Source organism: Phoca vitulina, unplaced genomic scaffold (assembly GCF_004348235.1).
Source record: "Phoca vitulina isolate PV1807 unplaced genomic scaffold, GSC_HSeal_1.0 scaffold326, whole genome shotgun sequence".
Taxonomy (NCBI): Eukaryota; Metazoa; Chordata; class Mammalia; order Carnivora; family Phocidae; genus Phoca; species Phoca vitulina.
Genome location: NW_022590013.1, coordinates 16,815 through 29,899, shown reverse-complemented (window position 1 = coordinate 29,899; position 13,085 = coordinate 16,815). Strand labels below are relative to the sequence as shown.

The 13,085-nt window shown below is 62.0% G+C and overlaps 3 protein-coding genes across 5 annotated transcripts; 1 reads left to right on the top strand and 2 right to left on the bottom strand.

The window, feature by feature from the left end:
• Positions 1–1,035: 1,035 nt before the first annotated feature.
• On the top strand, positions 1,036–1,660 carry LOC116629165 (dolichol-phosphate mannosyltransferase subunit 3). 2 transcript variants are annotated; one of them, XM_032399462.1, is made up of 2 exons: positions 1,036–1,119; positions 1,291–1,660. In XM_032399462.1, the coding sequence occupies exon 2, from the start codon at positions 1,296–1,298 to the stop codon at positions 1,572–1,574; it is 279 nt and encodes a 92-aa protein (XP_032255353.1). In that variant the 5' UTR covers positions 1,036–1,119; positions 1,291–1,295; the 3' UTR covers positions 1,575–1,660. The 2 variants fall into 2 exon arrangements, with proteins under 2 accessions (XP_032255353.1, XP_032255354.1); XM_032399463.1 differs by having other exon boundaries at positions 1,081–1,188; positions 1,291–1,633.
• A 125-nt stretch (positions 1,661–1,785) lies between these two features.
• On the bottom strand, positions 1,786–4,445 carry LOC116629163 (sugar transporter SWEET1-like). The gene is made up of 6 exons (XM_032399461.1): positions 4,298–4,445; positions 3,921–3,998; positions 3,663–3,786; positions 2,928–3,089; positions 2,550–2,669; positions 1,786–2,465 (listed from the first exon to the last, which is right to left on the bottom strand). Exons 1-6 carry the CDS (start codon positions 4,375–4,377, stop codon positions 2,364–2,366), a joined length of 666 nt encoding a protein of 221 aa, XP_032255352.1. The 5' UTR covers positions 4,378–4,445; the 3' UTR covers positions 1,786–2,363.
• A 954-nt stretch (positions 4,446–5,399) lies between these two features.
• Positions 5,400–11,182, bottom strand: LOC116629166 (ephrin-A1). Of its 2 annotated transcripts, none has more exons than XM_032399464.1 (5): positions 10,978–11,182; positions 7,512–7,807; positions 6,555–6,620; positions 6,367–6,417; positions 5,400–6,217 (listed from the first exon to the last, which is right to left on the bottom strand). In XM_032399464.1, the coding sequence occupies exons 1-5, from the start codon at positions 11,067–11,069 to the stop codon at positions 6,105–6,107; spliced, it is 618 nt and encodes a 205-aa protein (XP_032255355.1). In that variant the 5' UTR covers positions 11,070–11,182; the 3' UTR covers positions 5,400–6,104. The 2 variants fall into 2 exon arrangements, with proteins under 2 accessions (XP_032255355.1, XP_032255357.1); XM_032399466.1 differs by lacking the exon at positions 10,978–11,182 and adding an exon at positions 9,430–10,340.
• Positions 11,183–13,085: the final 1,903 nt, after the last annotated feature.

Sequence of the window (13,085 nt, the reverse complement as noted above, 5' to 3'; positions counted from 1 at the left end):
TGAACATCCCACTCTGGCCTGGAGGTCTGAGCCAGGCAGGTTACTTTGACACAGAGAAGCAGCCTCCATTTCCAACCTCCTGCAAAGCTTCAAGTGGAGGCGTCTGGACGCAGCACTCTATGTTTATCTTAATTACGTAGTTATCTATTGCATAATTCTCTAAAATTAATTATCTTAATTCTGTAGTTACCAAGGGGACCCCAGTCCACTTCTCAGCCCGGGCTCGCTGATGCCTTCACTTACACTCCCGCTTAGCGCGAACCTGTCAAACACACCCTCCGCACCTCCTGTGAGGGCCCTGTCTCCCCTGCACGGGGTGGCCCCGGTTCCCCTGGGGGTGCTCTCTCGCAGCTGCGTGCTGGTCAGCGGCAGTGACGTCCGGGGAGGCCCTTGCCAGGCAGGCTCTTGTCCGCGCCCTTGTTTGTGAGTCTTTTCCCCGATGTTGGTAACTGCCCGACTTTTCCCTTACTTGGGTTTTCCACGTACCTACCATGAATTCATGCCTAAAACTCCTCTTAATACCTTAAACTCACTTTTCTTTCCTTGCAGACCCCTCCCAGAGCCCCTCTTCCTCGGGCTCCAAGCGGCACTGTTGCTCCGCTGCGGGTCTTTATTAAAGGGTGACATCCTCTGTTCTGACAGCTATCGAGGCGTCACGGTCAGCGGTCAAGGCGTCCGCTTGGGGCCGAGTGTCTGCACCGCCGCATTTCTCCGAAGGCTATGACGGTGACCAGGCAACGTTGCAGTGAAGGAAAGAATACGTGGATAAAGTCTAGGGGGACCCAGATTACATTCCCATCTTCTCGCAAAGTTTGAGGGTGTCCTCAGCAGGACGCCAGCCAGCGTGGAGCGGGGTCCTCACGGACAGCGCTGCACCGGAGCCCCCGGGCACTCGGGCCGCCGTCGGAGGCTCTGCGAACACAGCCTGGACGCAGGCGGCGGCTGCCACTCCCCCGGGAGCCACCGCGGGGACTACAACTCCCAGAAGGCCGCGCGAGGCAGAGCGCGCCGCCGCCGCCGCCGCCGCGAGGACTACAACTCCCAGAAAGCCGCGCGAGCCGAGAGACCTTCGGGACGCTGACGTCGGAGCTGCGCCGGGCAGGGGAGACGGCGGCGGGGGTGAGTGCAGGCTGAGGGCCGAAAGCGGGGCGCGAGCTGGGCGAGAGCGGCGGCGGAGCGGCCCTGGGGGTAGGTGATGCGGAGGGTGGGTGAGGGGGACAGAGAACTGGTCTCCGGGGAGGGGGGTAGCGGGGCGGAAGGGGCCGCGAGCTCTGCTTTCTCTCCCCGCAGTGCCCATGACGAAGTTAGCGCAGTGGCTTTGGGGCCTGGCGCTCCTGGGCTCCACCTGGGCGGCTCTGACCACGGGAGTCCTGGGCCTGGAGCTGCCCTCGTCGTGCCGGGAGGTGCTGTGGCCGCTGCCGGCCTACTTGCTGGTGTCCGCCGGCTGCTATGCCCTGGGCACTGTGGGCTATCGCGTGGCCACTTTCCACGACTGTGAGGACGCCGCCCGCGAGCTGCAGAGCCAGATCCAGGAGGCCCGAGCCGACTTGGCCCGCAGGGGGCTGCGCTTCTGACACCCAACCCCATTCCCACCGGACAGCCTTTCCTCCCGCCGCCCATTAAAGAGAAGCTTATTTTCTAACTTTGTTTAGTTTATGGAGAGCGGGAACTGGGGATTCTGTGTACCAGCTGGCGGGGAAGCGGGGGCTGGGGGTGGGGGCGAGCCACCTTCCTGAGGTCATCTCAGCTTTTACCTTTGCACCCTTACTTGTGTCCCTCCTGCTTTTTGCTCCAAAGGAGGCAAAGACCCCTTCTCAAGGTCTCTCGAGATGGAAATGTCATTTCACTTTCTTGGTCCTTTTAACTGTCTCAGGAAGGACTTCGTGAAGTCTTACCTTCTGTTCTCCGTAACACCCAGGCTCTGTTCTTTGAAGGCCTTCCTAGGTCTTTCCGACGTCGTGGTTCCTTCACATACCTCCTCTGAGCCAACCCCAGCCCGCGAACAACTGTGGATCAGGCAGTGCACTTCTGCCCTTCACCAAGCAGGCAGGTTGAGAATCACCAGATAGAGACTAAGCTTTTATGGGCAGGGGTAAGGAACAATTTATTTTAAGGCACATTCTAAGGATTTCACCACAACCTCCACAATTAAAAAATATAATCTATAAAAAATAAGTGATTCATCTCCCAAGTCCCAGTCAATCTTCCAAGCAAAACACTTTCTTTGGTCCCTCGATTCTCAGAGTTATCTTTTTCTTTTCGACAACCCACTGTGCTCATGGAGCTGGTCAGCAGAAACAGCTGCAAGGAGCTCTCTTTGGTAGCAGGTTGGCATTAGGTGCCCAGTGGTCAGGTGAACTGCCTCAGGTTTGCAAGAGTGGATAGTTCCTGTCTTGCTCCTGGGAGTACTTCCAGAAAAGCCAGAGGCGAATGAAGCTGGTGAGGATCCCTGGTAGGTTGGGCACCTGAAATCACAAGGGCTGCTATGAGGAGAGGAGCTCATTTTCCACCTTACACACCTGTCAGCCATCCCTCTCCGTTGGGCTTACCATGATGTAGGGATCGCCTAGCCGAAACCCATACAGGGTCCAGGAGGCAGAGGTGAGGAGGGTGGCAATGGTGAGTGGGAAGGAGAGACGCTGGGTTGATCTCGTCTGAATGATCTTGGCCTACAGAAAAAGGATGAAAGACCCCTATCCCAGACACATCCTAGAGCTCCCACTTGTCTAAGAATTTCCTCAGAAAAAAGGTCAAACATCCTCTCTGATCTTCGTTACCCAGCCTTGTCCTCTTGCCTCCCACTCACCTACCTCTACTGCCCTGTCTTCCAGGATCTTCCTTTGGAGTGTAAGCTACATACAGTCTCTGGCTATGGGACCCTGACCCGTCTTACCTCCCCCACTTCCCTGGACAACCCCCCCACTCACCAAGTCAGCCAGTGGTGAGAGGTACATGCTGATGGTGAAGACACTGCAGAAGAGGCCCAGCTGTTGAAGCCGGGCCTCCAGGTTGGGCACCAGGAGCCAAAAGTAGCCAAAACCCAGGAGAAAGACCCCCAGCAGGGTTGCAGTCTGAAGGAGCACCGGACGCTGCAGGGGAGAGAGTAGCCGTACTTCTAGATGTTTCAGGAGCCCTCTTGGACTCTCCTGCTCCAGTGGGGGAGCTGCCCTTGGGCTAAGCCTCAGTATAGCAGTTGCTGCAGCCTCTTTCCCACCAGTGACAAACACATGTCCCATCCACCCACAACACTAGAGGTTTCTAGGAGAGAAGGGTTTTGCTTTTGTTTTTGGTGTGAACTTGATACACACGGTAGGAACTTAAATGCTGGTAGGATTGGGGAAGCACAGCTAATCAACTCATTTCTCCGGCACTGGCGCTGACTCTGAAGGAACTATCAGAGACAAAAGCCCATTCCCCTCAGCTTGTTGGGCAGCAGGGCACCATCAGGCTAGGCAGAACTACCAGCTTGCCAGGAATGGGGGGGTGCCCAGTGTGTGGGTCTCAGAGGCTGGTTTCACTGAGGAAGGAGGACTGCAAGGCTGGAGGGGCCTTCCAGGAAAAGGTGGCAATGGCCAGCCTATCAGAATCTTCTAGGAAGCAGTGTTTACTCTGCCAGCAGGGCAGGGTGAGCAGCAGACGTGGGTCCAAGGGAGGGCCTCTACCTTCCGAGGGCAGTAGCGCAGATACACCAAGATATACAGGGTCTGAAGCACAGCACCCGTGGCGTTGACGAAGATTAGGGTCCCGTCACCCTTCAAGGCCCCGTAACTCATCCAGCTCAGGTTGCTGCAGGGTGGACAGGAGGGTCCTTCACCACGGGGATGAGGATGGGAAGGGGACCCAAGGGGCCTCTTCAGCGTTCCTCCTCCCACCTCCCCACCTCCCTCAACCTTTCCCGCCGCAAACGTCGCCCCTCTCACTTGATGTCCGTGGTGAGAAAGGGCAGGAACTGGACACTGTCCACGCTCCGGGTCATCCGCATTTGCCTGAGGTCCGAGCTGTAACGGGCCCCGAAAGCAGAGGTGAGAGATGGGAAGGGAGAACCGGGCTGCTGGGGAGTCGAGATCCCTGATGCCTGTGGTCGTCCCCGGACAACTGCAGGTCCCGGCCCCGCCCTCAGCTCCCTGGCCTGTCCCTGAAGTGCCCAGCCTCGCCCTTGTGCCCCGGATCCCTCGACCCGAATCCACTTTGACCCAGGTTTCGGATGCAGCCTGGAGCTGCGGCCACGTCTCTGTTCCCGCTCTCTCCCTCCCTGACTTCCAGGTCCTGCCCCAGCCTAGCCCGGCCGCGCTCTCACAGGCCGGCGGAGTACATGGCGAGGGTGAAGAGCACGCAAGCTCCAGAGAGGAGCGAGTCGGCCACGCCACCAGCCTCCATCTCCCCCTGCGACGGATCCTGGGCGCAGCGCCGGCGTCCACTTGCTGGGCCAGAGCCCGCGCCGCCGGAGCCCCGCCCCCGCGCCGGAGCCCCGCCCCCTCCGCGCGCCGCCGTCCGCCGGAAATGGACCCGCAGCCCCGCCCACGCGGGCGTCCTGCCGGAACCAGGTCCCGTCCCCCGATCACCAGGCCCCACCCTTGCCAGTCCGCGCGCGCCGGAGGCCTGGTACGATGTGGCCTCTCCAGGTCCTGGCGGGTACCAAGCCCGGGCTCCGCGGACCGGCCCCGGGCACCCGCCGCTCCTCCCTTTCTGCTTACCCCTTGGCTCACCCGGACCCCAGCCTCAAGTCTCTTGCCCATGAGCCGTCGTGGCCGACCTTAATTGCTGGACGTTTCCCCCCCCGGAGGCCCCGATCGCAACCTCACCTGCCCAGGCTTTTCCCCGGTTTGTTGAAGCCTCTTCCCAGTGTCTCCCCTAAATAAGTGGGCTTGTCGGGAATCACCAGTCTGTCAGGCGCTCTCCGCCTTCAGCCACACTGCCAACTTTGGGTGACTGGGCCAATCGGCTGGAGCACCTGTCACTGACGCCCTAGTCCAACCGACAGGACCTGCTGCTGGGGACTCTCCCTGCGGCCTCGCACAGCCCACAGCCCGCACGCCCCGGCTGCCCCGGCTGCCGGGGCTGTGGGACCAGGCGGCGGCCTGCCGTGCCTCGGCTGGTATTCCCCGATGCACCCAACAGCAGGAGCAACCGGATGGTTTGCCAAAGCCCCGCGATGCGGGAGAGGGGTGCAGCCTGGAGCCCCCGAGACCGCAGCGGCGCTCAGAGGAGGAAGCACCCCACCCTTTGGTGCTAGTGAGGGGCGTGTATTCTTTCCAGATGGAAGGAAGAAAATTTAAACCCAGTTGCTGCCTGGTGTCCCACAGAGCCTAGCACGTGGCGGGGACCCAGTGGTCCTAAATTAGGATGGGGGATGGGGGTGGGGGGGCAGACAAGCATGTCCAAATAAAGAAACACATCGCTTTATTTTTTTGTATAAAAAAACTCCAGTTGTAGAAATCAGCAGACACACATCAAGTTTATATACAGATCCTGTATGCGTGGGCCCTGCCCTTGCAGCTACACTCCAGGCACAGGGTGGCACAGCCCCCTGCGGGCACTGCTCTGGGCAGTGCTGCCCCAGATGGGACAGGATGCGGTGCCTGGCTACAAACCTCTCCATGGCAGCTCCAAAGACTTCCGGAAGCCTCAGGAGAGATGCTGGGTCAGCCCAAGCATGCCGCCTCTCCTGGTCTCTGGCTTCCAAGCATGGAACGGTCTCCCGCTTTTCCGTCCGTCAGTTCATCCAGGCATCCTGGCTCTCTCGGGAGGGGCATCTCTGCCAAGCTCAGTGTCCATCTGCATGACCCCAGGCCCCTTCCAGTTTGGCTCCCACGGTGCCCTCCTTAAGAAGCCACGTCTGCACAGCTTGTTTCTTTGGCTTAAGGGCAGGAATGGCGGGGAAAGGACTGTCCCCACTTCTTTGTCCCTCGGGGTGGAGGAAGGGATGGCACTGCCAGGCTTGCTGACCTCCTTTGGGTTGAAACCCTTAATCCTGACCCGTTTTGAGGCTGCTGAATGGCAGCTTGTGCATGTGGTGGGAATGGTTCCCAGGACAGGTGAGGGATGCCCCGCCCCGCCTCCTCAGCCCCGGTCCGGTCCTTAGGCTGGATGTGGCACACAGCCCTTCATGGGGTCTGCAGCAGCAGGAATGGCAGGAGCAGCACAGCCCAGGCAAGTGGGAAGAGGCGGGGGGCAGCACTGTGACCGATGCTATGGAGAACTTGTACCTCTGGGTCATCTGCAAGATGAGAGGGCAAGCGCCCCCAAGGTGAGTGGCCCTATTGCTGGCACTGGCCGTCAGCTCCAGCCCCCACCTGGCAAAGAAGCCACCTTATGTACCCAACCTCTGTAAGCAGACCCCAGGCCCAATTTGCTCTGGCTACCTACCTGCCGGAAGTCTCTTCTCCTGTGGATTGGCATGGGCCTGAGGACTGTGAGCTGAAAGGCAAGGGCGGTGGCCGATCAGGGACTGTCCTGGGGAGGCAGGCAGGTGGGACTTCCCTGCCATCCCAGGTCACTAGCCCAGGCCCCGCAAACAGATGGAGGAAGGAGGCTCACAGGGCTCTGACACTCACTGATTTTGCCATTGACAGTCACCTTCAACCTCAAGCACTGGTCTTCCTGGTGGTGGATGGGTTTGGCTGCAAGACAAACCCGCGCAAAGCGTTAAGGGAGGAACCTTTGTTGGGAGAAAATATAAGTGCAAACCCTCTGGCTCTCCTCTCTCAGGCCCTGCTCACTTGAGCCCCTCTTCCTGCTCATCTGTGATTCTCACCTTCCTTGTCGTTTGCCCGCTTTCTGCCTCACGCTCAACCTCCCATTCTTTGCAATGACCCTTGGCTTTGGAGGTGGCGCTAAACGCACACAGACCCTGTCCTCTTGCCTCAGTCCATCCTTCACTCTTCCCAGCCCGAAGTTGGCTGAGGCCTTCACACTACATTTCCCCTATCTAGGCCCTACTGACCAGCAGATTTCCTAACTCTTGTAGCCACGAGTGCTTCTCTACTACCCTTAGGACAAAATCCAAACTCCTTAGCACTTCCGAGGCCCCCATGATGTGCCCTGTCCACCTCTGCCCACTTCCAGGGTCCCTCCTACTGCAGCCAGACTGAACCATATAGAGTTCCCTGAAGATGTCATGCTCCCTTTGCACATGTCCCCTCATGCCTGGCCAGCGTCTCTGCCTGTCCTAAGCTCTTGGGTCATCTTCCCCAGGAACCCGTCTCTAAGCCTCCCGAGCCTGGCAGTTACCCACATCATTCTCCCAAGGCCCCTGTGTCCGTATCTTCGTATCGTGCTGTGCTAATGGTGAGTTTCCCCGTGTGCGTCGCTTTCCAGTTTCCTGGAGGATAGGGGCCCTACGGTGTTTTATTTATCTCTGTGCCTGTCGTGCCAAGCAGAGTGCCCCGTGCACAGCAGCAGCTCACTCCACGCTTGTCATGTGAACGCATGAAAACAATTCAGGATGGAAGGGGTTGTGTGCGGCTCCGACCGGTCCCTGCGCGGCCCATGTGCACGCCCCGAGGACTCACAGATGTAGTAGTAGCTGTGCCCCTCCTGGAACTCCTTGCCCAGGGTGAAGGGCGTGAAGCGCTGGAATTTCTCCGACAGCTTCTCAGGGCCGTGCCTGGCGCTGGGCTGGGTGCACCGCCAGCGAGCCTGGTCCTCGGACTGGGGCTGGCACCGCTGGTACTCCTCGCGCTCCACCAGGTAGAGGGTGTACCGCTCCATGGCGGCGTCGGCCACGGTGTCATCCTCGTAATGCGGACACAGGATGTCCAGGTAGTCGTTCAGCTGCACGTGCACCGTGTAGTCCTCGTTCCGGAACCTGCGCGTGCAGGGCGGGAGGAAGCAGGCCATCAGCGGGAAGCCCGGCTAGGGCTGCGAGCTTCCCAATGTTTCCTGGCCCCCCGCATTTCACACTGGACCCCCACAAAGATTTTTCAAGAATCTCAACTCCCAGTATTTACTGATCTTGACCTCTTCAGTATCTTTACACCATCTTCACACACGCCTGCTCCCATCACTACCTCTAGTTCATCCTCTAAACAGTGTCCACTTCAGTGTCCTTCAGGTACCAAAGCACTTCGCATAAGCCCCAGACATTTACCCATGGAAGGGCTACTGACAGTGTCCTTAGCTCACTCATCCTGCTCTTCTCCCGGGAGCATTTCCCCAAATCTGTTCTCGCAGTTACTCCTTTAAATGTTGTTAGCCCTCAATCTGAGACCCTCCCAGCCTGCGGGCATGCTGCAATGGGGGTCTAGGAACCCCTGCTCTCCTAGCTGCGCTTAGCTGCCCTTAGCCCCCAGCACACCTACCGCTTGGGGTCCCTCACTCCTGGCCTTTCCCCTGAGCCCCTGAGTGCATTCACTCCCGCCCCCAGCACACCAGGCCCACAGTAAATCCCCCTTCTAGCTCCTCCAGTTTAGGCTCAGGCCTCCTTGTCCCCTTCTCCCAAAGCACCCCAAACCTCCCAGTCCCTTTACCTCCAAAGCCACACTTCACCTCCGAGGAAGGAGCTCCAGAGCTGCTGGAGTTCTTGGTGGGAGGCCTCCTCTCCCACCCGCGATCCCAGGGGCAGCCAGCTCCCTCCCGCAGGCCCCTCGGGCTCCAGCCCGGCGGCCCCAGACACCTGGCTCCAGCGGGGGGCGGGGTGGGGTCCTGGCGGGGGAGCTGCCTCCCCCCCCCCCTCCCGCCCCCTCCGAGCTGGTCAGCGACTCTAAATTCCCCGGCGCTGCCAGCCAGACTCAGCAGTGCTGGCTGCCAACCGAAGTTCCGGCACAGGTGGGGGGAGGGCAGGAGTTCGGACGCGAGGCCCCTGGGGTGGGCACCCCCTGCCCCGTCCGCGGGACAATCCCCCCCCTCACCACCGCGGCCCGGCCTGGGGGCAGCCTGCCAGCTCTCGGCCCTGGCTACCCCGGGCTCCTCCCCCGGGGGGGATGGGGGTGGAGGAGGGAGATGGGGCGGAGGAGGGGGAGGGGAGGAGGAGCGCGCGAGCGAGGGAGAGGCTTTTAAAATTCCTCTCTGGAGAGATAAACATAGAAGCCATTTCAAACAGGTATTTCAGCTCTCGGCCTGGCGTCTTTCCCCCATTCCCGTGACGGGCACTGACTCATTCCTCATCCACCTCTGCCACCCGCCCCAGCATTCGTGAGAACCTGTGAACGTTTACCTTGTCCAATGTGCGTGGCCCCCCAGACCCCAATGCCAGGACTTGCCCCGGGCTCGGTCCCCCAGGCCTAAGGAGCTGGCAGCTCTGAGTGGGTGGGCTACGTGCCCCTCCAGCACGGGGGAGGCCAGCGCCCAGCTCACGGCAGCCCCGCCCTTCTCCCCAAGCTGCCCCCCCCCCCCCCCCCCCCCCCCCCCGCCTGGGACCTGGAGATCCCGCCGATGCCCACTACCCTGAGTCACCCAGGCCAGCCTCACCCCCGCCCAGCTCATCGCCACCTCATCTGTGCTTGCGAGCGGGCCAGCTCGGCTGCCTGTGCATTGCACTCTGGCTGGCTTCTCTTCAATCCTGGGATGGTGGAGTGTGTGTGTGTGCGCGCGCGCGCGCACGTGTGGCCAGATGGACAGGGCAGAAGCTGTGCTTGGTGGGGGCACCCATTACTCCCCCCCCAGGACAATCTGTTCCACTTAGGCTCCTTTGACCCTGGCTCCCCGTCTGGGAAAGGGGGGCAGCAGCGGCGTCAGGGAAGGCGGAGGGGGGGGCAAGGAAGAGGCTCCTTCCTGAAAGAGAGGAAATCTGGGAGCTTGGGAACGGAAAAGGCCAGGTTCCCCCCTCCCTACTCATGGCTTCCTGCCCCTCCTCCTCCTCCAGCCAACACCTGGCATGGGCATAAACAGGGACTTCGCTCTCTCCCCCTAGGACAAGATTGGATCAAGGAGGTAAAGAACAGGAAGCAAACAGTGAGGTGGAGGGGGCTGACCGGGCTGCCCCTGTGGCCAATGGGCAAAAGGGCACTGGCCTCCTGCACTGGCAGCTGGCTGTTCCCTCCCCGACCCACAAGCCCCAGCCCACAGACCCCCCACCAGGCAATGTTGCCACAGGGTCAGAGGAAGCTGGCACAACACATTTCTCAAGGGGCGTGGGGGGCTGGCGTGCTAGGGCTGCGGGTGGCCAAGCTGAGTGAAGTGTTTTTCCTGACCCCAAGCTGCCCAGACCTCCTCTCCCTGCTCCACCCTACCCCCCTCTCCCATTTTCCCACAAATACTGTTCCCATAACTTCAAAAACTCAAGGGCAAGAACAAAGGGTCCAACGGGGCTTCTTCCTCCCAGTACCATTTGCCTCCCAGCCCTAAACCTGCCCAGGAGAAATTAACTCCTTCCTGCCCAGAGCCCTTTGTCACCCTTTTAACCCTTTCCACTCCTTCTGAACCTTTCCCATGCCCCCCCCCCCCAATCTCCTAAACAGGTGACTCCCTCAGCCTACCTACACACAGCATGTGCCCCACTCGTGCCACCTCGGAAGATCCCTTGTGTGTGGAGGGAAGCTTTCCAGGCTCATCTCAAACACAGAATGCAGAGGCTTAAAGCCAGAAGGCCAGGTCCCTCCTGAGGGGTCCTCCCAGGATTACAGTGAGCATTCTGCTTACGCCTGATGTCACATCAGGTACCTGTCCGGGTGGGCATATGTCCAAGTGACACACAGAAGCTTTTGTTGTGGAAGGGCCTAGAACAAGAGCCCTGGCCGGCAGAACTGTTCAGCAAGGGTCCCTCACTTCAGAGTAACAGAGGTACCAGAGAGACGGAAAGGAAGGGCAGAAAGAACCCTGTGCAAGCAGTCACGGACAGGTTCCTGCCCAGGGGTGGGGTACTCCCAGTTATGGGGGAGAAGTGAGGGGGGAAAAGTCTACGGAATCCCTCCCGCCTCTGGTCACCGCCCCAAGACTCAGGTCAGGGGCTGGCAGGCACAGTTACCCGGGCAGGAGGGGTTAGGGGGTGAGCAGTGCCAACCGGGCGCCCAGGCTGCCGGCCGGAGACTCGGGGCTTACTTGGGGTTTGAACTGTTCCAGAAGACGGTGTGGCGGTCAGCAGTGGCCAGACTGCAGCACAGACCCAAGAGCGGGGCCCAGAGGAACTCCATAGCGCAGGGCCTGGCCAGGCCGGGCGAGGACGCGGGGGGCTCCTCGGGGTCCGGGTTCCCGCGGGCTGTCTCAGCGGCGCACTCGGCCCCGCGCACAGCTCTGGCCCCTCCGCCGGGCGACTCCGCCTTTTGGGCCAGCACCGCCCACCACCCGCCCCGCCCCTGGCCCCGCCCCGCCCCGCCCCGCCCGGAGCGCGGCGGCCCCAGGGCTTGGGGGCTGGGAGGTGGAGGAGGGGAGGGCAGGGGAGCCGAGCGGGATCTAAGCGTCTGCCGGGACGGAGGTGCTCTGCACCGCGCGTTCGCTCGCTTGTGGGTGTGCATGCGGCCCCGTGGGCCTGTGCGGGGCGCTGGGTCTGCGTCCCCCGGCTCAGTGGCGTGCGGGAGAAGGGAACGAGCTGCACGTGCAGGTCTGCGAACGCGCCGTGCGGGACCCGGCTGTGCGGTGCCGCGCGCGGGTCTGGCGGGGTGCAAAGTCGTGGACAGGGCCCGCACCTTTCCCGAGCCTAGCACACCCAGGCTCGGCCCCCGCGTTCCCACTCTCCTCCCACCCGCCTTTCCCGGACTCCGCTCGGCTGCCCCTCCCCACACACGCGGCTGTTTGTTTTTGTTGGGTTTGTCAATGTTGTCTTTGTTCGGGAGATTGTGTCATCGCCTAGATGCCGGGAATAAAGTGCGACCCTGTGTGATCAAGTGTGTAACGTGTGCGGCTGGGGCCAAGGGCGCCTGTGCCCATCATTAACAGTGCGAGGGAGGGACACTCGGGCTCCTGGTCCGAGGGCGTTCTCTCTTGCTCGTTTCTCGTGCTCCAAAGGGCGCTAACGCACGTGTGTACGATGCGAAGGGGCTTTGAACGCGGACTGTGAGAATCTGGGCATTCACCAAGGCTGGCAAACTGTAACCACACATGTGCGTCTGGCATGTGTAAATACGTGTGATGGCGCGCGAGTGTGAAGGCGTGTGTGTAGCCCCACAGCCCCGTGTGCGGCAGCGCGTGCAGCTCCGGCGTACGTGTGCTAATGTTAGCGAACGGCGTGTCTAGAGGGGGAACGTGCACCGGCGAGCGGGGCCTGTGCGGAGGGGGGGGTTCGCACCGCGGCCGCGGACGCTCCGGGCCGGCGGGCCCCTCCCCCTCGCCAGGCGCGCACACCCGCCGGACTTGGCGTCCCCCGGCCCTTCTCCCCGCCGGAATCCGCTGCCGTCCGGAGCAGGGTTGGCGCGAGGGAGGACAGGTGTTCGCCGAGGCTCGTGTGTGCGGCCGGGGCGGGAGGCCCGACGCCGTGTGCCTGCGTGCGCGCGGTGGTTTCTGCGTGTCACTGCGCGGCTGTCTGCGCGCGCGGCTGGCGCTGCGGGTGTGTGCGCCCCCTGGCCGGCCCTTCCCCGCCGGGGCGCATCGGGGGGAGCCGCACACCCGGGGCTCCCGGCCGCCTCGGGCCCAGCTCCCTGCAGCCCAGGCCGTTTCATCCTCTTCTTTTACGGCCGGGCCTGGCGACAGTGCCTGTAATTACACGCGGCCCCGACGCCGCTGCCAGTCGGGCGCAGAGGTCCCTCGGGGAGGAGCCTGGGGCGGGGAGGGCCCGGGCTGGCCTCGGAGGGCCGCAGGCGGCGGGAGGCGAGACCCGCCCCGCGGACTGTAAACACCTCCCGAGCGTAACCGAGCGTCTGGGTCCGGCCTGGCTCGGCGCACGCCCCGGGCCCCCCCCCCCCCCGCCCCCCCCCCCCCCCCCCGGCCGCGCCCAGCTCGGCGGTTGCAGACGTGAGGTCCGAAGTCCAGCCGCCCACCAGCCCCGGGGCGGCGCCTCACGCGCGCTTTGCTCACCTGGGTGTGGGCCTCCTACGTGCCCCCGGCGAGATCACCCAGTCCCCGCTCGGGTGTCCCGGGAATCGCAGCTCGCCGAGCGCAGGGTGTCAGTCCGCGGCGGCGTCGCCCGCGCCTGCCCGGCACCTAGCGCGCGTGGCAGTGGGTCCGTACGTGTTCGTGGAGGGAGTGAAATCCCTGTGGAGTGAAGGGGCCGAGCT

Bases quoted from the DNA above. Each gene is read 5' to 3' on its own strand.
- LOC116629163 (XM_032399461.1), bottom strand. From the start codon at position 4,377: ATGGAGGCTGGTGGCGTGGCCGACTCGCTCCTCTCTGGAGCTTGCGTG. The intron at 3,090-3,662 runs GTAGAGGCCCTC...TCTCCCCTGCAG, and splicing joins TGCGCTACTGCCCTCGGAAG to CGTCCGGTGCTCCTTCAGAC. The intron at 2,466-2,549 runs GTAAGCCCAACG...TTGTGATTTCAG, and splicing joins TAGGCGATCCCTACATCATG to GTGCCCAACCTACCAGGGAT.
- LOC116629166 (XM_032399464.1), bottom strand. From the start codon at position 11,069: ATGGAGTTCCTCTGGGCCCCGCTCTTGGGTCTGTGCTGCAGTCTGGCC. The intron at 6,621-7,511 runs GTGAGTCCTCGG...TTTGTCTTGCAG, and splicing joins GCACAGCTACTACTACATCT to CCAAACCCATCCACCACCAG. The intron at 6,218-6,366 runs GTAGGTAGCCAG...CTCATCTTGCAG, and splicing joins GGAGAAGAGACTTCCGGCAG to ATGACCCAGAGGTACAAGTT.
- LOC116629165 (XM_032399462.1), top strand. From the start codon at position 1,296: ATGACGAAGTTAGCGCAGTGGCTTTGGGGCCTGGCGCTCCTGGGCTCC.